The following is a 21,936-nucleotide window of genomic DNA, read 5'->3' as shown; positions in this document are numbered from 1 at the left end:
TGTGTGGTCAGTGTTGGGTAAGGGTTGGCGGTGATGTTGAGGTGTGGTCAGTGTTGGGTAAGGGTTGGCGGTGATGTTGAGGTGTGGTCAGTGTTGGGTAAGGGTTGGCGGTGATGTTGAGGTGTGTGTGTGGTCGGTGTTGGGTAAGGGTTGGCGGTGATGTTGAGGTGTGGTCAGTGTTGGGTAAGGGTTGGCGGTGATGTTGAGGTGTGGTCAGTGTTGGGTAAGGGTTGAGGTGATGTTGAGGTGTGGTCAGTGTTGGGTAAGGGTTGGCGGTGATGTTGAGGTGTGGTCAGTGTTGGGTAAGGGTTGATTCTCGTTTGCAGGAGCGTGCTGGCCGTCACTGTGGCGCCCTGCGGGTGCTGAACTCCTATTGGGTGGGCGAGGACTCCACCTACAAGTTCTTCGAGGTGATCCTGATGGACCCGTTCCACAAGGCGGTGCGGCGGAACCCGGACACGCAGTGGATCACCCGCGCCGTGCACAAGCACCGGGAGATGCGCGGCCTGACGTCCGCGGGGAAGAAGAGCCGGGGCCTGGGCAAGGGCCACAAGTTCCACCTGACCATCGGGGGCTCCCGCCGGGCCGCCTGGAGGAGACGCAACACCCTGCAGCTCCACCGCTACCGCTAGGGGGCGCCCTGCGCCTCCACTCTGCCCTCAGCCCAATAAAAGCGCTCTTTTCTTTCTTTGGAATGCTCGTTCTGTGGTCTGTCCTGAGTCGCTCAGAGTCCAGGGAGGGGGGTGTTTGTGGGAATCAGCAGCTCAGAGTTCAGGGGGGGGGGGGTGTTTGTGGGGATCAGCAGCTCAGAGTTCGGGGGGGGGTGTTTGTGGGAATCAGCAGCTCAGAGTTCAGGGGGGGGGTGTTTGTGGGGAATCAGCAGCTCAGAGTTCAGGGGGGGGTGTTTGTGGGAATCAGCAGCTCAGAGTTCAGGGGGGTGGTGTTTGTGGGAATCAGCAGCTCAGAGTTCAGGGGGGTGGTGTTTGTGGGAATCAGCAGCTCAGAGTTCAGGGGGGTGGTGTTTGTGGGAATCAGCAGCTCAGAGTTCAGGGGGGTGGTGTTTGTGGGAATCAGCAGCTCAGAGTTCAGGGGGGGGGTGTTTGTGGGAATCAGCAGCTCAGAGTTCAGGGGGGGTGTTTGTGGGAACAGCACCCGGGCGCCTCGGAATCACGGTCAGGAGCATGAGACGAGACGGCTTGAAGAAGGCGTGTCGCTCTCCTTCGGGCCGCTGAGGGACGGGGTGTGGCCGGTGTATCGAACACTCGCTCTGATTGGATTAGATGGGGTACAAATTGGCTCCCAAATTGGGAGAAAAAAGGAAAAATGAAATGCATATGAGTGTATGTTTTTATTTATTTTTCTGCTCAGTCCAGGGGGGTTGGGGAACGGCAATCTTAATCTGGAGCATGCCCACTGGAGCAGGTGCAACGCTGAGTCGCTCGTAATATCGAGCAAAACATGGCTGTTTACCCGCAGGGCGCTGTTAAACCACATCCCCTTCCCACTCCGACACTCACCCAGAGTCACTTACAAAGCCACATGCATTCAGACGGCTCACAAGCGCAGAGGAAGTGGAAAAAGTAGTCTACTGTTAATACACCTATTAAACTGCGTTGTGGCATGAATCCAGTGTATTTATAAGATGTTGAATTGTGATGTCCAAACTCTGCACTGCTATCCCTGCTGTTTCAAATACATTTATTTTAGTTTTAAAAAAGGTCACAAAATCCCAGTACAGGCAATTTTATGAAATGGAAAAGAACCCAAACATATATATTATAGCCTGTTGTATTCATAATTCTGCTCATCATGGAAGTTGTTAACACTGATCACAGCAGGAATATGTTAAACCCAGATGTGGTGATTTACATTCTTGCCAATCGGTTTTGAAGATTGTTTTTGAAACGCGTCAGATATTGAGGGTCAGAATTAGCTATTTAGTGTCATATAGTGAGCTATAATAAATACACAGGAGAAAAAGAAAAAGATCAATCGTTCTATAAGCCTTTATTTGAAAATATATTGAGGTGCTGCTGTTAAAAGACTGGTATTGCTTAAGGCAAAGAAATACATTGAGCATTTTAGTAAAACAATATTTAATTTTCATGAAATGCTGTCAATAAAAAGCTGTATAAGTCTTAAAGAAATATAGAATCAAAATATCTAAAACTATTTCATAAAAAGGTAGTAAAAATATATATTTCTGTTATTGAAAATATTTTCATCACTGGGAAAAGATTTGTAAATTCACACAGGAGAAAGTTCTGTTCTAACGAAATAGTAGTAAGTCTTCAAGAAATATCGAAACAAAAACAATTTTATAAAAAGGAAGTAAAAGTCTGTTCTAACGTAGTATGAAATAATAGTAATGACAGTAGTATGAAATAGTTTTCAATAGTAACAAGGCAGCCAGTGCAAGGAACTCACCAGCTATGTACAATAAAATCATCTTTTAAAATGTGATCTTGCAGAGGAGCAAGGAGAGTTTAAAAATGTGATCTTGCAGAGGAGCAAGGGGAGTTTAAAAATGTGATCTTGCAGAGGAGCAAGGAGAGTTGGGATGCTGGATCACTGCTGTCTGGCTGATAACACATCCATGTGTCGATCAGAGAGCCAACACGGACAGCTCTGACCCACACATGATGCACACAGCAGCCACAACTGAAAGGGTTTGATGGAGATACACACACATCTAAAGCAAAGGCCTACACAGGCTAAAGATAATTGTTTTCATTCTTACATACCTAAAAATGCAATCCATTATCTATATCCAATGTGTAAAAGTACCAACACTTTCAATGTCCTGATTCATGAGCAAGCTAAGGAACCTGCTGTCAATCATTTCAGGTGAATTACTCATTGATGAATGGCTGATCTAGGAGGATGTGGTTTTATATTAAAACATTTTCCTTTAGCTGTGTGTATGCTGTAAGCTATGCGATCCAAACTGCTGGGCGGGCACTTCCTCCCACAAAATCTCAGAATGCTGTTTCAGGTGGCTCCTCCCCCACATCATCATAGTCCATCCCACTGGCAGCTGGAGGAAATGGAATAATGAAGTTAGCATCAAAACGCTGAATGTAAACGTCACATTAATAATGAAAATCACACGGCCGCAGTCAGACACACAACCCCCCTGAGCAGAAGACTGTGAGTTTGGTGACAGGTTGTGTTTCGCTCCGACATTCATCTGCAACCAGAGAAACTAAACCTGAAAAAGCCTCCGGGCTCTGCTGGGTGGTGATGACATCATCATAGTACTCTGGTGCGTCTCCCTCGGCCAGCTCCCCTTAAACAGACAGAAGCAGCAGCCGAGCTGGTTAAACTGGGAACACTGTAGAGCCCTTATAATGGTCATATGGGCTTCGCTGGTTGTAGTGGTGACATTAATCATTGGGGGAACAACTTTAAAAGTTATTTCCAAGTCCATGGCTGGACTACACCACACTCAAGAACTGTGTTATGTGATCAGATCAAAACAGACTAGTTTGTAGGTAGACAAAGCATTAGGTGCACTTTAGTGGGAGGAAAAGGCAATCATTGCCGGGCTGAAAGGCCTGTTCTCGTTAATTAATGTGAAAAACATGATTGAGAGATTTCCACGGGCTAAACACAAGCCACTCATTAGGACGATACAGAACACTGAATGCAAACGGATGTATTCAGGAAGAGAAAGTGGTGAACGATCGCCCCGGCCAATGAAAACACTCACCTGCCACACTGTCTGGGTGCGCATCCACAGCAGTGATGACATCATCGTAGCTCTCTGCGGCGTCCTCCATCACCAGGTCCCCTGAAAGCAAGGAGACTTGTGGAGACTTGTGGAGACTTGTGGGGACTTGTGGGGACTTGTGGGCACTTGTGGTATCACACACGTCAGAGTGGGGCAAGTTGTCTCAAATCTCCCAAGTTATCACTCGTGAGAGTGGGGCAAGTAGTCTCAAATTGCCCTAATGATCACAAATGGCAGAGTGGGTTCAAGTTGTCCCAAATCACCCTAATGGTCACACACATCAGAGTGGGGCAAGTTGTCTCAAATCACCCTAATTATCACACACGTCAGAGTGGCCCATAACCTTTGCTGTGTAACCCAGTGAAGCTCCGAGCAGCACTCAGGAGTTCCACCCCTCCCAAAATCACACAGCAGCACCTCCTACACAGACCTCCACTACTTTACCTGGACCACAGCAGCACCTCCTACACAGACCTCCACTACTTTACCTGGACCACAGCAGCACCTCCTACACAGACCTCCACTACTTTACCTGGAACACAGCAGCACCTCCTACACAGACCTCCACTACTTTCCCTGGACCACAGCAGCACCTCCTACACAGACCTCCACTACTTTACCTGGACCACAGCAGCACCTCCTACACAGACCTCCACTACTTTACCTGGACCACAGCAGCACCTCCTACACAGACCTCCAGTACTTTACCTGGACCACAGCAGCACCTCCTACACAGCTGCAGTACCACCTCCTACCTGAGAGGGAGTGTCCCTTGCCGTCCCCCACGTCTTCATACCCGGAGGGCGGGTCCTCAGATAGGCTCCTCCCTGTGAACAGGACAGGGTGAGTCCTGGCCCCGCCCACACCACGCACGTTCCACAGTGTGTTTAAGCCTGAGGACAGGTGAGGGTCACTCACCCCACTGGGGGGCGCTGTCCATTCCCTCACTCTCCAGGTTGTACTTGATCTCCTCGTAGATGGGCTCGAGGAGACGGGCATGGTCCCACTGAGACAGGGCTGTGTGAACAGAGACAGAGAAGCACAGAGTCAGGGTGTCCTCTCAGGGAGCTCTGTGGGATCAACCAGGGCCCTGTAGGACCGCTCATCTGAGGTCACATCATGCACAGCTTATCCGGCCAGACTGGGGAGCGACTGGCTGTCTGGTGAGCGACTGAAAGCTGAGTTATGAAGCACAACTCAGTCCTACATTTCCCCTGTGTGTACTGTATGTTGATGTGTTCAGTTTTGTTCTGTGTTGCGTCTCTGAGACAAATGAATGTCCCCATGGTGGGGTAATTAAGCCGGCTCGCCCAGGGTCCGTCCAGCCCCTACCTCTCCTCAGATCTCTGTTCTGGAGCAGCAGAACCCCCAGCAGCACCAGCAGCAGGAAGGACAGCGCCCCCATCACCAGGAAGGCCACTGCTGGGATAGACAGGCCGGAAGGAGGGGGCGGGGGAGGCTTGGGCACGTTACGCTTAGACACGGGACTCTTGGACACGGGACTCTTGGACACGGGCGGCATGGGCGTGGGTGGCGTGGGCGTGGTCACAGCTGTAAAGGAGGAAGACGAGGTGCTGGGCATCAGCAGGCACCTACAATGGGCACGCCAGGACACACAAGGACCGCCTAGCTGTGCTTCCACCAGCTGAGCACTCCCTGTCATTTACTTTACTGATGCAGCCTCGCTGCCCCTCAAAGCAAAGCCCCGATCTGCCATTAGTCATTCCCCAAGATACCCAGTGCAATAACAGAAAACAGATGCAAGACTAAGTTTAGCGCCTAACGTAGATACATATGTTGGCTGAAGTTGTGCTTTCTGTACAAGACTGTACCGATGAGCCAAAACATTATGAGCCCTCTGAAGGTGGGTTGACTAAAAGCTTTGCCGTTTCAGAGATGCTCCAACCCAGTCATCTGGCCTTGACAACTTGGCCCTTGTCACGGTCGCTCAGGTCATTATGTGGTCATAATGCGTTGGCTCATCGGTGTAGATATTTTTTTACTGTACAAAAAACTGCCTATTTCATTTTAGCAAACTGCTAGCTTGATGTGAGTATTCAGAGACTTCAGACAGCCACACCAGACAGAATGTAATCCTCTAGGTTTCTGTCCTAATACAGAGGAATAACCATTGAGAGTGAACACTCAGATATGGAGTGGTAGTTAGCACTAAAGACTGTTCCTGCGCACTGGTACGGGTTGTGACCCCGGTGGTGTTCTCTGCCTTCATGTACGCAAACACGTCTGTAAGCTCCCCTGATAAAGGGCTTGTGAAGAAGTTAAATGTAGCTCCAAGGCATTATTTCTGCTGGCATTCTGAGTGACTGTGGAAGTAAAGTAATCGTAGAGGTGTGATGCGGGGTGGATCTTTAAGCCGCTCCTAGGCGTGTGGATGTGTGTTTCTGTCAGGGCCACAGTGATTCATCTTCACAGAAGCTGCCACTGGACCAGGTGCGATGTGGAGGTGCAGGCTCACCTGTGCAGGTGACCCCAGCCTGGTTCTGCGATCGGCAGCTGCTGTGCACAGAGTGTGGGCAGTCCCACAGGTGCAGCTCAGTGCCCCTGCAGTTCACCTCAGTCAGCCAGAGGGTGCCATTCCCCGTCCCAAAAGTAGCATTACCATGAGCCCCCTGTGCTAACACACAGCCCAGCTGTCTGCACACCACACGGGCATCCATCATGTCCCAGGAGTCTCCACACACCGACCGCCAGGAGCCCCCATGGAACACCTCCAGCCTCCCAGAGCACCCGCCTGCCCCCCCCACCACCCGGAGGGGCCAGTGATCTAGAGCAGGAGCCACAGATGAACTGAGCAGCCTCAATATGCTGAACATCTCCTACACACATCTCCACTGACATTATGGCTGATCTCATTAGGTTTAACATGTACAGACACATTTCCACTGACATTATGGCTTATCTCATTAGGTTTAACATCTACAGATACATCTCCACTGACATTATGGTTGATCTCATTAGGTTTAACATCTACAGACACATGTCCACTGACATTATGGCTGATCTCATTAGGTTTAACATCTACAGACACATCTCCACTGACATTGTGGCTGATGTCATTACATCAAAGTGAATTCATTCTGATTTTCACATGCACTATGTTCTTGATGCAATTTTATACATTCCAATGAGCAAATTATTCAGTTTACTTTGATATTTAATTTGTGATCGAATGCAAATCTCCCCTCCTTCATTGAAGAAGACCGTTCTCCTAAATGACAATGACATTATTTTTAATGAAATACCGTCAACACAGTCAATGACCATCATGCATGCATGACAGTTCCCACAGGAGTAGATTTGGGACTCAGGATGCTCAGTTGCATGCTGGCCTGCTGATACCTCATCGTATGTTGACAGATCATGGGATTCAGTCTATAAAAACTTACTTGTGCAAGGTCTCTGATTTTTCGCTGAGGAACATGACAACTTGCTCCTTGGCTCATTCTCATCCACTTCCGCTTTGATGTGGGAAAAATAATTTAATATAAATCAACTATAAATTTAAAAAAGACATGCCACATCATAAACAAACAGCCACCTGAATGCTTCAGATCCAATTTCATCCATGGGGTGATGCAAAAACAAATGTTACAGACTTATAATCTGCCTTACATATACACCAGTTTAAGCTAAAAATATGTGATTAATAAAATCATATCCTCTTCATCATCTACAACTGAAAATGAGCCCGTTATGCTGGAGAGTTTAATTCTACTGTTCCCACTGGGAGTAATACTGTGTTTGCAGGATTCAGGTTTATTCTCCTTCCCACTGGGAGTAATACTGTGTTTGCAGGATTAAGGTTTATTCTCCTGTTCGCACTGGGAGTAATACTGTTTTTGCAGGATTAACGTTAATTCTCCTGTTCCCACTGGGAGTAATACTGTGTTTGCAGGATTAAGGTTTATTCTCCTGTTCCCACTGGGAGTAATACTGTCTTCAGTGGAGAGAGGGTTTACCTGTACAGTTGAGCACAGCCACTGTTTTATCACACTTATTTTCACCCCAAGGGGCTGAGGGGCACTGCCACAGAGTGGAGTCATGTGGGCGACATTGGACACGATCCAGCCAGTTTGGAGCAGATTCCACTCTCGGTCCTGTTTGAGACACTTTACTCGTGTTCCCACAGTTCAGCTCCTGACATATGAGAGTAGCTGTGTCTTCCTCCATCCCATTCCAGCACACATTGCCCCAGGTGCCATTGTAGAACACCTCCAAATTCCCAGAACAGCCTTCACTCAGTCTCATCTCCTTGAATTCTACAAGGACAATATTAGAAATAAATTAGGGATGAAATGGTTTCATAAAAACATGACTTTGAAATAGCTTGGCATAAACGACAGAGGGCGGCCTGTAGCGTAGTGGTTAAGGTAAAGGACTGGGACACGCAAGGTCGGTGGTTCTAATCCCGGTGTAGCCACAATAAGATCCGCACGGCTGTTGGGCCCTTGAGCAAGGCCCTTAACCCTGCATTGCTCCAGGGGAGGATTGTCTCCTGCTTAGTCTAATCAACTGTACGTCGCTCTGGATAAGAGCGTCTGCCAAATGCCAATAATATAATGTAATGTAATAAATACTTAAAAGAGTGAAATGCAGGAATACGTCAGGATGAAAAGCTGTGTGTTCCATTCGTCACTGACCTCCTGCGATGGGTCTCATCACTTTACTAAGATTTTGTCGAAACCCCTGAATTTCCTCTCCAACCGGGTTTCATGTATTCACACACATCTAGTGTCAGTGTAAGAGCAAAGTATGTAGAGTCTCTGGTGAGTTACACACCTGAACACACGACCCCCACGTCCTCCTTGTGTCCACAGTCAGTCTGTCCCCATCCGGCTGTGGGACAGTCCCACAGGGACGTCTCGTTCCCCACACAGCCCACCTCATCCAGCCAGACACGTCCATTTCCTGGCCCAAAGAAGGAGGGTAGCGGGGCACTGAGGGCCGTCCCACACTGGAGCTGCCTGCACACCACCTGAGCATCCTCCAGGTCCCAGGAGTCATCGCAAACCGTCCCCCAAGAACCGTCGTGGAGCACCTCCACCCGCCCCGCACAGCGCCCCCCTCCCCCTACCAGCCTGAGGGACCGGCGGTCTGAGAGAGGGGGTTGGAGAGGGAGGGAGATATTTCATTGAAATGCAGGCTTGTGTGAACCTATCTGATGAAAACTCTAAACTGCAGAGACGGTTGATCAGCAAGCTGTACTCACTGGAGCAGACGATGGACACCCGTTCCCTGGAGCTGCAGGTGAGATTGTGTGGAGTGCTGCAGTTCACCAGGTGAGACTCTCTCCCGGAGCACTCAAACCCCGTCAGACACACGTCACTGGCCCCCGTCCCAGAAGGAGAGGAGCTGTAGACCTGCACCGCAGAGCCGCAGCCCAACTGCCTGCAGGCCACCGACGCCTCCCTGGAGCTCCAGGACCCCCCCACTCTGCTCCAGGTCTCCTGGTAGTACACCTCCACTGGGCCCCCACACTCACTCTCTCCAGCCAGCCGAACCGTCCCGTCCAGAGTGGAGAGAACAGAGCCTGAGGATCCCAAGTGTGTTACTCACACTAATGTGCACAGGATTACAGACTGCACCTTTGTGTGTTACACTAATGTGCACAGGATTACAGACTGCACCTCTGTGTGTTACACTAATGTGCACAGCATTACAGACTGTACCTCTGTGTATTACACTAATGTGCACAGGATTACAGACTGCACCTCTGTGTGTTACTCACACTAATGTACAGGGTTACAGACTGCACCTCTGCAGGATTTGTTCACTCATAGGTCATTCAACTTAAAACATTTTATAAACAACTTTAGCTTTCTTCTTTCCAGAGAGAGTGCGAGAGCAGTTAGCGAGACAGAGAGCACTGAGAGAGAGCACTGAGCACAGAGAGAGCAGTGAGTGAGACAGGGAGCACACAGAGAGAGCACTGAGAGAGAGCACAGTAAGTGCATAATTTTAACCAGGTGTGTTGGTATCGTTGCGGGCCGTTCACTAGACGCGGTAAAGTAGATTTGAAATTGCTATTTTGAACAGCGGAGGTTAGGGCTGGAGCTCGTTTGTTTTTATCACTGTGATAATCACTGAAACTGGTTGCATACCTGTTAAGTGACTGAACGTTTGTTTTAAATAGCACTGGAATTTGTCAGTAGATTAGCCTTGATTTGATATTCCTTTTAAGCGATTGTAGGCAATTGAAATAGGTGTGCTCAGAGCGACACTTGCGTCACTCCGTCCCAGTTTGTGATGTTATGTTTCACCCCATCCCAGTCTGCTCTCTCCCTCAAAGACACCCCCTGCGATGTGGGCCTCCACAGCGTCGGAACCCCTCCAACCTCAGCTACCCCCCGCTGACCCCCTGTGAGGACTTTGTGGTCACAGGGGGAATATGGAACTGCCAGTCTGCCACTCGGAAGGCTGACTTCATCCCTGCATATGCCTCCCTCCAGTCCCTACAATTCCTTGGCCTAACAGAGACCTGGATCACACCTGACAACACCGCCACTCCCGCTGCCCTCTCATCCTCCTTCTCCTTCTCTCACACTCAACATGGCTCAGGCAGTAAGAGCAGTTGTCTGGCAGTCGGAGGGTTGCCGGTTCGATCCCCCGCCCGGGCTGTGTTGAAGTGTCCCTGAGCAAGACACCTAACCCCCAAATGCTCCTGATGAGCTGGTCGGGGCCTTGCATGGAGAATGGAGAAGCATCAATTGTACAGCGCTTTGGATAAAAGGCGCTATATAACTGCCTGCCATTTACCTTTGCTATTTAATTTCCCCCTCATGGACATTCTCTGTTCTCCCCCTCTCTGACCTGTCCATATCCACTTTTGAATTCCATTCTGTTGCAGTATCCTACCCTACTAACCTTTTTATTACAGTTATCTATCATCCTCCAGGGCCCCTGGGAAGCTTCCTTGATGAGCTAGACACCCTTCTCAGCTCCTTCCCTGAGGATGGCACCCCACTGACCCTCCTTGGAGACTTCAACATCCACCTTGAAGCCTCCCAGGCTGCTGCCTTCCTACCGCTACTCCACTCCTTCGGCCTCTCCCTGCAACACTCTCCTCCAACCCACAAGGCGGGCAATGTCCTAGACCTTGTCTTTGTGAAGAACTGCTCATGCTCCGATTTCACGGTTACCCCTCTGCATACATCTGATCACCACTTCATCTCATTCTCCCTCCCTCTTCCTCCCCATCCTCCTCCCCCTCCTCCCACCCACACTTCCTCAGCCCGCCGTAACCTCCACTCCCTCTCACTCTCTTCCTTTGCCAGCACCGTCACCGCCTCACTCCCCCCTCTCGAATCCTTCTCCAAACTCCCCACTGACTCTGCATCCGCCACCCTCCTTTCATCTCTCTCCTCTGCCTTTGACTCTCTCTCTCTCTGTCCCCCTGTCTCAAAGCCGCCTCGCACATCCCCCCCCAGTCCTTGGATATCTGACACCCTCCGTACCTCCAGGGCCAGCCTCCGCGCAGCGGAGAGGAAGTGGGGAAATCCAGAGACGCTTCAGACCTCACAATTTGCCAGTCTCTCCTGGCGGCATTCTCTTCTGCTGTCACTGCCGCCAAAGCAAAATACTTTCAAACACAAATTCACAAACACAAACTCCACGTCTAACCCCCGGAAACTGTTCTAACTCCCTGTTGAGGTCAGAACTGTATAATAGCTTTCCATCTTCAAGCGCAAACTGAAGACGCACCTCTTCAAGCAGCACCTCTCCCTGTCCCTCCATACCTCCCTGTATACCTTAATTGTTTTCTTTCTGTGATTTACTTTCTGTGTATCAGGATATCTGTTTGGCTAGGTAAGCAGTGTTTGGCTAGTTAAGGGGTATGTTCATACAAATAAAATAAAATAAATAAATAAATAAGCGCACTTATCCCTGGTTATGGGTATGCACTTTGTTGTATTTCGCTCTGGATAAGAATGTCTGCCAAATGCCATTAATGTAATGCAAAGCACAGAGAGAGCACTGATAGAGAGCACTGAGCACTGAGAGAGAGCACTGAGAGAGAGCACTGAGCACTGAGAGAGAGCACTGAGAGAGAAACTGTGAACTGGGTATGGTGGAAATGTGTGGTAAATTGTGTATGCAGTATGCAGTGAGCAGTGTGCAGTATGCAGTGGGCAGTATGCAGTGGGCAGTATGCAGTATGCAGTATGCAGTGGGCAGTGGGCAGTATGCAGTGGGCAGTGCACATGAACACAGCACAGAGAACATGACTCACCATTGCAGATGACTCCAGCCTCTTGTTCAGGTGAGCACGCAGCTCGGCTCCAAGAGGAAACCGCACACTGTGAGAGCCATGTCTCGTTCCCACGGCAATCAAACACATCGTGGCTGATTGGCCCACTCCCAATTCCAAACCAGGTCTGTCCTGGCACTGCCACTGCAGTCCCACACCCCAGCTGCCGGCAGAGGACATTGGAGGCCCTGCTATCCCAGCATGCATCACACACTGTCCCCCAGGTACCCTGGTACTTCAACTCCACTCGACCAGAGCAGATGTCATGGCCGCCAGCCAGCCTGGACTCTGTGTACCCTACACACAGCACAGTGGGGTTAGCATCTGCCCAGCACTGAGATACTAAAGGAAACTTATGGAAGAGGTTAACAGTGGGGTTAGCATCTGCCCAGCACTGAGATACTAAAAGAAACTTATGGAAGAGGCTAACAGTGGGGTTAGCATCTGACCAACATTTGAAATAAACGTCCCACAGATTGAACTCACACAGACTCTAAGAGATCAAGATAAAGATTTCATTAAATATAAGTGTGTACAATCTGTGGGAAGTTTATTTCATATGTTGGTCAGATGCTAACCCCACTGTTAGCCTCTTCCATAAGTTTCCATGTTCTCCTCGTGTCTGTGTGGGTTTCCTCTGGGTATCTGGGTTCCTCCCCCCACACAAAGACATGCAGGTTAGGCTACTTGGGGGGCATTAACAGGGTGTTGCTGCAAAAGAGCATGTGTTCTCAGTCAACCTACCCTGTAGAAATAAAGGTCAATAATAATAAAATGATCACTGAAACTATCACAATGCACTGCAGAGAGGACTCTTACCAGAACACACCAGGCCCACATCGTTTCCATGGGAGCAGGGTTGATTCTGTGAGGGTTCTGTGGGGCAGAAGTAAATCAGAGATTCGTTGCCTCTACACTGAATCTCCTCTGCCCACACCTGGCCCTCGCCCTGGCCGAATGCAGCTGCCCCACGCAGCTCTTTAGGAGCCCCACAGCCCAGCTCCCTGCACACAACCTCTGCGTCCTGCTGGTCAAAGTCAGCATCACACACCGTGCCCCAGGAGCTCCCATGATGCACCTCTACTCTCCCAGAGCACAGGTCAGTCCCGCCCACCAGCCTGACAATTTGAGGAGCTGGAGCTAAAGAAGGAATAAAGAGAGAATCATCAGCAATGACCGGCACCTTATTCCAGAGACAACATTCAGCACAACTGTCTGAACACAGGCCTGCACAGCTATTATACATGGAGTACAGCAGTGTGAGATGAGCCAATCACATGTATACTGCACTGTGAGATGAGCCAATCACATGTATACTGCAATGTGAGATGAGCCAATCACATGTATACTGCAATGTGAGATGAGCCAATCACCTGTAAATTACAGACAGACTTAAAAAAAACATAATAGTTATGGAAAAAGACCATGAGAAACATAAATATGAGATTCTGTAACTGTAAATTCTGGATTGGTTCAGTAAGTGTAACAATGCACACACTTACCAGCCCAGCATTCAGTTACCATTCTAAACAAACATGAGCAGCATGTCTATGTATTATTATGACTGTGCATTCATAAAAAGCAATATAACCTCATGTAAATACAGAGGGCTGAGTTGGGTTAAGAACATTGGTAAGAGCTGAATAACACTGGGTCCTACCTGAGCAGTTCACTCCAGCATCCTTTCCATGATCACAGTCATGTTCACCCCATCCTGCTGACCCACATTGCGTCAGTGAGGATTCTGATCCACTGCAGGACACATAAGCCATCCATATTCGCCCAGACCCTGGTCCAAAGTGACCCTCTCTTAGTGCATCTAGAGCATCTCCACAGCCCAGCTGTCTGCACACCACCCCAGCATCACTCATGTCCCAGTCATGACCACACACTGTCCCCCACTCTCCCCGATGGTAAACCTCCACTCTCCCAGCACAGGGGCTGCCACCATTCACCAGCCTCACATCCTCCCTGCCTGAGAGAGAGAGAGAGGGAGAGATTTTCAGAAATTCCTGTTCAAATATATATGTGATCGAAAACAAACTAACAACTTTCAATACACTTCATGAAACACGGCTAGACACAGCTTTTGTTTGTATCCACGTGTGTCGATAAATACCAAGTAATCGTAAATCAGGCGCATGCACAAAATTTGGGATTAGCATAAATTGACACCCCTAAAACACCATATATGGAATTTCGGCTTTTTAAAGAGATGGTCGAAAAAAGAAAAAAGCTTCTCTGAAGCGGAGATTGAAGTTCTGTTAATGGTACAAGCCAACAAGTACAACAAGCCAAAAACATACACCAATCACCGAACATTAAAGTCACCTGCTTTAATTGAATCACAATTAAAAATGCTTTAAACTGTATAAACTTGTCTATAAACATAATAGTTTTAATTTAATTATATTAATAATGCATTTGTTTTTGTTATTTAAAGATCTTGGTTGGTACTGGTGTTCATGATCCCGTCTGTCTTAACAAGTGCTCCAGGATCTGTAGAATTTTTATTTTGTAATAAAATATTAATTACTGGAATAATAAAATAACAAAACATACTTTAGAAAGGTGCTCTTTCATTTCAGTGCCCAATACGAACAGCTGAGACTCATGAAGTTCGTTCCTCCTACGATAAAACTGACATCTGAAAACTTAGATAAATGATTTGTGGAAATGCATTTCTGATGGATTCAAGGACTCATAACCCCAATCTTTAAAGGTGGAGATAAATTCATACCTACACACCCTAATTGATAAACATAACCCAGATAAAAACACGTACTCTCTCCCTCTCCCCCCCTCTCTCTCTCTCTCTCTCTTTGTCTTTGTCTCTCTGCATGCTGGGAGTTGGGTGTGCTGCATGCTGGGAGTTGGGTGTGCTGCATGCTGGGAGTTGGGTGTGCTGCATGCTGGGAGTTGGGTGTGGTGAGTGTATGCCTGAGTGAGTGGCCTGACCATGACTTGCTAAGCAGCTTTGCTAAACCTTTTCCTATATTCTGCACTTGTGGAATTTAAAAATAATAAAACCATTGCACTCTTATATTTCTCTGCTGTACTGCTGTTCAATCACTCTTAAAAGCAATAGGGATGTTTTAACAAGGCCGTGGGCCAGTTTAGCTGGCTGACAGGCAGTGGCGCTGGGGGGTGGGCAGTTCACGCTGCTGCATGGCCTTACAGCCGCCCGACCGTACCTTGCTCAGTGGAAGAGTGTGTGCTAGCTGTGGCGGAGGTGGTTGGACATGATTGCATCAAATCCTCATCAAAGATGCATAAAGGCATTGTGCTGTTCTTTTACAGCATTGATCAAGTAAATGCCATGGTAGAACATGGAATAGTAATTAAATAAACCTTCACTGTGGTACTCCCTCTCGTGAACCCAGCGAGAAGGATCACATTATTGAACATGCTGCCTAGGGTAACAAACGAAATGTTAACACAAGCTTTGTTGCGGCATGGAAAAATAGTTATGCCGATTAAAACATTGTTTGGTGGGTTTCAATCCCCTCTCTTAAGACATGTCATGTCTTTGAGAAGACAGGTGTACATGATTCTAAACAATGACACAAATCATTTGGCCATGTCTTTTAATTTTAGAATTGGCAATTGTGATTATACTGTGTATGCCACCTCTGACAGTTTAAAGTGTTTTATCTGTAAAGAGGAAGGTCAAATAGGCCGGCCTGTCCCAATAAGGAACAAACAAATAATATAGAATCGACAACGGAAACGCCTGGGCCCACAGACTTAGAAGCCTCGACATCAGGCGCTGCGGGGAATAGTGGGGGAAACTGGGAAGGGGAGCAGCGAACAGTCTAACAATAATGCGTCTAAGAAGACGAGATGGAGGAAGAGGCGGTGAATGAACAGGCACATACTGGGGGCTTGTTGACAGATAATACTGTTATAAATCAAGTGGATGATGGCGGGGCTATAATCGATAATGTCAGTTTTAAAGTACCACCATGAAATGGAAGCATAAGCGTACAAGCAGGATTTGGAAGTTGTGCTTAATGACAGCCTAAATAAGGGACTACTACCACTGAGTTGTAGGAGAGCAGTTATAACACTACTTCCCAAAAAAGGAAACCCAAAAGAAGTAAAAAACTGGAGACCTGTGGCATTACTCTGCACAGATTACAACTTCCTCTCTAAGACCTTAGCTAACAGGTTGAGAGAAGTGATGGGGCAGGTTTTGGGGCAGACCCGACATATTGCGTGCCTGGCAGGACAATTACAGATAATGTCATTTTAATTAGAGATTTTTTTACAATCTGTGGACAGTCAAAAATTGACAGTGGTCTTATTTCTTTAGACCAGGAGAAGGCATTTGATAGAGTTGAACCTATTCACGGAGCACCCTTAAAGCCTTTGGTTTTAATCATGATTTTATTGACAAGATTAAGGTGCTGTATCAGAACATTGAGTTGGGGTGATTGAACCCCTGCTGAACAAGATAAGGCCGCAGGTTAAAGGTTTTAATATTCCACTTTGCACAGCCCATATGCAGATGATGTGGCTGTCATTGTAACAAATCAGAGAGATGTTGATGTACTGGACAGAACTGTTAACAGCTTCAAGGTAATCTCATTGGCCAAAATAAATTGGGGAAAGAGTGAAGCGGTGCTAGTGGGGGAATGGAGAGGAGGGCCGCCTACTGTGCCAGGGGGCCTCCAGTGGAACGTGCTGGGCTGAAATACCTGGGCACCTTCTTGGGCGATGATGCCTTCACTAAACAGAACTGGGAAGGTGTGCTGGAAACGGTAGAGGCCCGTCTTAAGAAGTGGAGATGGTCGCTGCCACAGACGCCACAGGACGGACGCTGATAATCAACAACCTGGTGGCGGCAGCACTAGGGCACCGGCTGGCTTGCTTGGACCCTCCTCCTGGGTTCCTAGCAAGGTACGGGCAGTGATCGTGGATTTCTTTTGGGACGAGTTACACTGGATCCCCCAGAGTGTCCTGTACCTGCCAAAAGAGGAGGGGGGGCAAGGCCTAGTGCACCTGGGCAGCAGGGGGGCTGCTTTCAGGGTACAGTTCATCCAGAGACTCTATGGCCCGGACGACATAGTCTGGAGACCCTTAGCCTGTACCATACTTAGGAAGGCATGGGGGTTGGTCTTCCTCATGAACAGCAATGGGCTTAAGCTGAATGGACTACCCAAATTTTACAATGGATTATCGCGTGCATGGGGACTTCTGATGCATCAAAGGATGGGGCCAGTTCCATCCGCTTTCTGGCTCCTAGAAGAACCGGTGGTGTTTGGATCCCGACTAGACGTGAGCTGTGCGGCTGTCCCACGGCTGATAGAGTTACTCTGCGCATCAAAGACCACCAAGTTGCGACAGGTAAGAGATTGAGCCGGTCTAGAATTGGACAAAGTAGAGAGCATTGGAGCATGCCTGAGAATCAGGTCAGCAAGGCACCAGAGTCCTGAAGGGATGGAGGAAAGCATTGGCTGAAGAAGAAAAACTACTTTGAAGAAACTATCCTGCAAACACAGCCCTTCAAGTTATAGGGGATCCATTCCCTGGACTATTTGTTTCTCCTAAGCTCACAGGGCCTGATTTTCAGGGCCTTTAATAGAGAAATAGGAGGGATAGGTTGGTCCTAGAGGAGGCTCAAGGGAAGGTGCTTTACACAATGGCTGTTAAAGCAATACAGCAAAACAACTCTCTGATAGATACCCCATGGAGGGCTAATTTAGGGTTGAAATCTTAATTGATAAACATAACCAAGATAAAAACATGTACTCTCCCTCTCTCTCTCTCTCTCTCTCTCTCTCTCTCTCTCACTCTCTCTCTGTCTCTCTCTCTCCCTCCCTCTATCTCCCTCCTTCTCTCTTTTTTCAGATTATCAAATTTATTAAGCTTGTTTTGAATTTTGTCTGAACTCATTTTTAAATATGGCGGGTCATCTTTATTTCTTGTTACACATGAAATATTCTACAGGTCCTGGAGCCTCTGTTAAGATAGATGTCATTGTGAACACCAGTAGGTACCAAGATATTAAAATAACTAAACAATGAACCCCCCCCCCCTCCCAATGAGCTTACAAGACTTCCAATGAAACTTTTGAATCTGTGTGGGTTTCCTCTGGGTATCTGGGTTTCCTCCCCCCACACAAAGACTTGCAGGTTAGGCTACTTGGGGGGCATTGACAGGGCGTTGCTGCAAAGGAGCATGTGTTCTCAGTCAACCTACCCTGTATAAATAAAGGTCAATAATAATAAAATGATCTCTGAAACTATCACAATGCACTGCAGAGAGGACTCTTACCAGAACACTCAAGGCCCACATCGTTTCCATGGGAGCAGGGTTGATACTGTGAGGGTTTTCTGGGGCAGAAGTAAATCTGAGATTCGTTGCCTCTACACTGAATCTCCTCTGCCCACACCTGGCCCTCGCCCTGGCCGAATGCAGCTGCCCCACGCAGCTCTTTAGGAGCCCCACAGCCCAGCTCCCTGCACACAACCTCTGCGTCCCGCTGGTCAAAGTCAGCATCACACACCGTGCCCCAGGAGCTCCCATGATGCACCCCTACTCTCCCAGAGCACAGGTCAGTCCCGCCCACCAGCCTGACCTCTGCAGTTGAACAGAGAATAAAGAGAATCATCAGCAATGACCGGCACCTTATTCCAGAGACAACATTCAGCACAGCTGTATGAACACAGGCCTGCACAGCTATTATACATGGTGTACAGCAGTGTGAGATGAGCCAATCACATGTCTACTGCAATGTGAGATGAGCCAATCCCATGTATGCTGCAATGTGAGATGAGCCAATCACATGTATACTGCAATGTGAGATGAGCCAATCACATGTATACTGCAATGTGAGATGAGCCAATCACATGTACACTGCAATGTGAGATGAGCCAATCACCTGTAAATTACAGACAGACTTAAAAAAACATTCTAATAGTTATGGAAAAAGACCATGAGAAACATAAATATGAGATTCTGTAACTGTAAATTCTAGATTGGTTCAGTAAGTGTCACAATGCACACACTTACCAGCCCAGCATTCAGTTACCATTCTGAACAAACATGAGCAGCATGTCTATGTATTATTATGACTGTGCATTCATAAAAAGCAATATATCCTCATCTAAATACAGAGGGCTGAGTTGGGTTAAGAACATTGGTAAGAGCTGAATAACACTGAGTCCTACCTGAGCAGATCACTCCAGCATCCTCTTCATGATCACAGTTATGTTCACCCCATCCTGCTGACCCACACTGCTTCAGTGAGGATTCTGATCCACTGCAGGACACATCATCCATCCATATTCTCCCAGACCCTGGTCCAAAGTGAGCCCCTCCTAGTGCATCTACAGCATCTCCACAGCCCAGCTGTCTGCACACCACCCCAGCATCACTCATGTCCCACCAATCACCACACACTGTCCCCCACTCTCCATCATGGCCAACCTCCACTCTCCCAGCACAGGGGCTGCTACCATTCACCAGCCTCACACCGTCTGAGTGAGAGAGAGAGACTTTCGGAAATCCGTGTGCAAATATATATGTGATCGGAAACAAACTAACAACTTTCAAAACACTTCATGAAACACGGCTAGACACAGCTTTTGTTTGTATCCACGTGTGTATGTCGATAAATACCAAGTAATCATAAATCAAAGGCGTGTGCACAAAATCTGTGATTAGCATAAATTGACACCCCTCAGACTATCGGCAGTTGGTTTCTCTCTTCTAGATGGAGAAAGTTGGGGATATGTTTTTTAAATGTATTAAAATATTTTTCCCTGAAATTATTATATATTTGACATTTTAGAAGGAAGTGCATCTCCGTTTCAACCTCACCTGTCGTACACTGACCACATATTCTCTGATTATTTGGTAGCCAGGACATTTTATGCCTACCCTTTTCTATGGCTAGGTTGTGGTCAATGAGTCTATACTTGGTAAGGAGTCATCTCTGCTTCATCTCTCAGACAGTCAGAAGACAGTTTGTCAGTTTGGCAGTTTGTCTGAACTCATTTTTAAATAGGGCGGGTCATCTTTATTTCTTGTTAAATATGAAAAATTCTACAGGTCCTGGAGCCTCTGTTAAGATAGATGTCATTGTGAACACCAGTACGTACCAAGATATTAAAATAACTAAACAATGAACCCCCCCCCCCCCCCTCCCAATGAGCTTACAAGACTTCCAATGAAACTTTTGAATCTGTGTGGGTTTCCTCTGGGTATCTGGGTTCCTCCCCCCATACAAAGACATGCAGGTTAGGCTACTTGGGGGGCATTAACAGGGCATTGCTGCAAAAGAGCATGTGTTCTCAGTCAACCTACCCTGTATAAATAAAGGTCAATAATCATAAAATGATCTCTGAAACTATCACAATACACTGCAGAGAGGATTCTTACCAGAACACACCAGGCCCACATCGTTTCCATGGGAGCAGGGTTGATTCTGTGAGGGTGCAGTGGGGCAGAAGTTAATCTGAGATTCATTGCCTCTACACTGAATCTCCTCTGCCCACACCTGGCCCTCGCCCTGGCCGAATGCAGCTGCCCCACGCAGCTCTTTAGGAGCCCCACAGCCCAGCTCCCTGCACACAACCTCTGCGTCCCGCTGGTCAAAGTCAGCATCACACACCGTGCCCCAGGAGCTCCCATGATGCACCTCTACTCTCCCAGAGCACAGGTCAGTCCCGCCCACCAGCCTGACCTCTGCAGTTGAACAGAGAATAAAGAGAGAATCATCAGAATGACTGGCACCTTATTCCAGAGCCAATATTCAGCACAGCTATCTGAACACAGGCCTGCACAGCTATTATACATGGAGTACAGCAGTGCGAGATGAGCCAATCACATGTATACTGCAATGTGAGATGAGCCAATCACATGTATACTGCAATGTGACATGAGCCAATCACATGAATACTGCAATGTGAGATGAGCCAATCACATGTATACTGCAATGTGAGATGAGCCAATCACATGTATACTGCAGTGTGGGATGAGCCAATCACCTGTAATTTACCGACAGACTTAAAAAAACATTCTAATAGTTATGGAAAAAGACCATGAGAAACATACATATGAGATTCTGTAACTGTGTAAATTCTGGATTGGTTCAGTATGTGTAACAATGCACACACTTACCAGCCCAGCATTCAGTTACCATTCTGAACAAACATGAGCAGCATGTCTATGTATTATTATGACTGTGCATTCATAAAAAGCAGTATATCCTCATGTAAATACAGAGGGCTGAGTTGGGTTAAGAACATTGGTAAGAGCTGAATAACACTGAGTCCTACCTGAGCAGATCACTCCAGCGTCCTCTCCATGATTACACTCATGTTCACCCCATCCTGCTGACCCACACTGCTTCAGTGAGGATTCTGATCCACTGCAGGACACATCATCCATCCATATTGTCCCAGACCCTGGTCCAAAGTGAGCACCTCCTAGTGCATCTACAGCAACTCCACAGCCCAGCTGTCTGCACACCACCCCAGCATCACTCATGTCCCAGTCATCATCACACACTGTCCCCCACTCTCCATCATGGCCAACCTCCACTCTCCCAGCACAGGGGCTGCCACCATTCACCAGCCTCACACTGTCTGAGAGAGAGAGAGAGAGAGAGAGATTTCTGGAAATCCATGTGCAAATATATACGTGATCGGAAACAAACCAACAATTTTCAATACACTTCATGAAACACGACTAGACACAGCTTTTGTTTGTATCCACGTGTGTTTGTCGATAAATACCAAGTAATCGTAAATCAAAGGCGTGTGCACAAAATTTGTGATTAGCATAAATTGACACCCCTCAGACTATCGGCAGTTGGTTTCTCTCTTCTAGATGGAGAAAGTTCGGGATATGTTTTTTAAATGTATTAAAATATTTTTCTCTAATATTATTATATTTTTGACTTTTTAGAAGGAAGTGCATCTCC

The 21,936-nt window shown here is 47.6% G+C and overlaps 2 protein-coding genes across 3 annotated transcripts in view; one reads left to right on the top strand and one right to left on the bottom strand.

Moving 5' to 3' along the window:
• The window catches only part of rpl15 (ribosomal protein L15), a 6,539-nt gene extending 5,844 nt beyond the window's left edge, over nucleotides 1-695 (top strand). For both annotated transcript variants that reach the window (XM_061254658.1, XM_061254657.1), the window contains exon 4: nucleotides 327-695. In XM_061254658.1, coding sequence (XP_061110642.1) covers nucleotides 327-632 — 306 coding nt within the window. In that variant the 3' untranslated portion in view covers nucleotides 633-695. The remainder of the gene's footprint in view (nucleotides 1-326) is intronic.
• Nucleotides 696-1,988: 1,293 nt separating this feature from the next.
• On the bottom strand, nucleotides 1,989-21,515 carry LOC133136844 (deleted in malignant brain tumors 1 protein-like). Its single transcript, XM_061254632.1, has 17 exons — nucleotides 21,290-21,515; nucleotides 20,391-20,696; nucleotides 18,282-18,587; nucleotides 13,651-13,791; nucleotides 12,822-13,136; nucleotides 11,985-12,299; nucleotides 8,964-9,284; nucleotides 8,534-8,848; nucleotides 7,714-8,013; nucleotides 7,141-7,212; nucleotides 6,210-6,518; nucleotides 5,066-5,284; nucleotides 4,652-4,750; nucleotides 4,489-4,560; nucleotides 3,713-3,793; nucleotides 3,212-3,289; nucleotides 1,989-3,037 (listed from the first exon to the last, which is right to left on the bottom strand). The coding sequence occupies exons 1-17, from the start codon at nucleotides 21,498-21,500 to the stop codon at nucleotides 2,979-2,981; spliced, it is 3,519 nt and encodes a 1,172-aa protein (XP_061110616.1). The 5' UTR covers nucleotides 21,501-21,515; the 3' UTR covers nucleotides 1,989-2,978.
• Between the last annotated feature and the right edge of the window lie 421 nt (nucleotides 21,516-21,936).

This window comes from Conger conger, chromosome 9, assembly GCF_963514075.1.
Source record: "Conger conger chromosome 9, fConCon1.1, whole genome shotgun sequence".
NCBI classification, from domain to species: Eukaryota; Metazoa; Chordata; class Actinopteri; order Anguilliformes; family Congridae; genus Conger; species Conger conger.
Note: the sequence above shows the minus strand (reverse complement) of the source record. Positions and strands in the feature narration are given on the sequence as shown.

Bases quoted from the DNA above. Each gene is read 5' to 3' on its own strand.
- LOC133136844 (XM_061254632.1), bottom strand. From the start codon at position 21,500: ATGAGTGATGCTGGGGTGGTGTGCAGACAGCTGGGCTGTGGAGTTGCT. The intron at 13,137-13,650 runs GTTATTCAGCTC...CTTTAGCTCCAG, and splicing joins CTGCTCAGGTAGGACCCAGT to CTCCTCAAATTGTCAGGCTG. The intron at 12,300-12,821 runs GTAAGAGTCCTC...TGCTGTGTGTAG, and splicing joins TGTGGGCCTGGTGTGTTCTG to GGTACACAGAGTCCAGGCTG.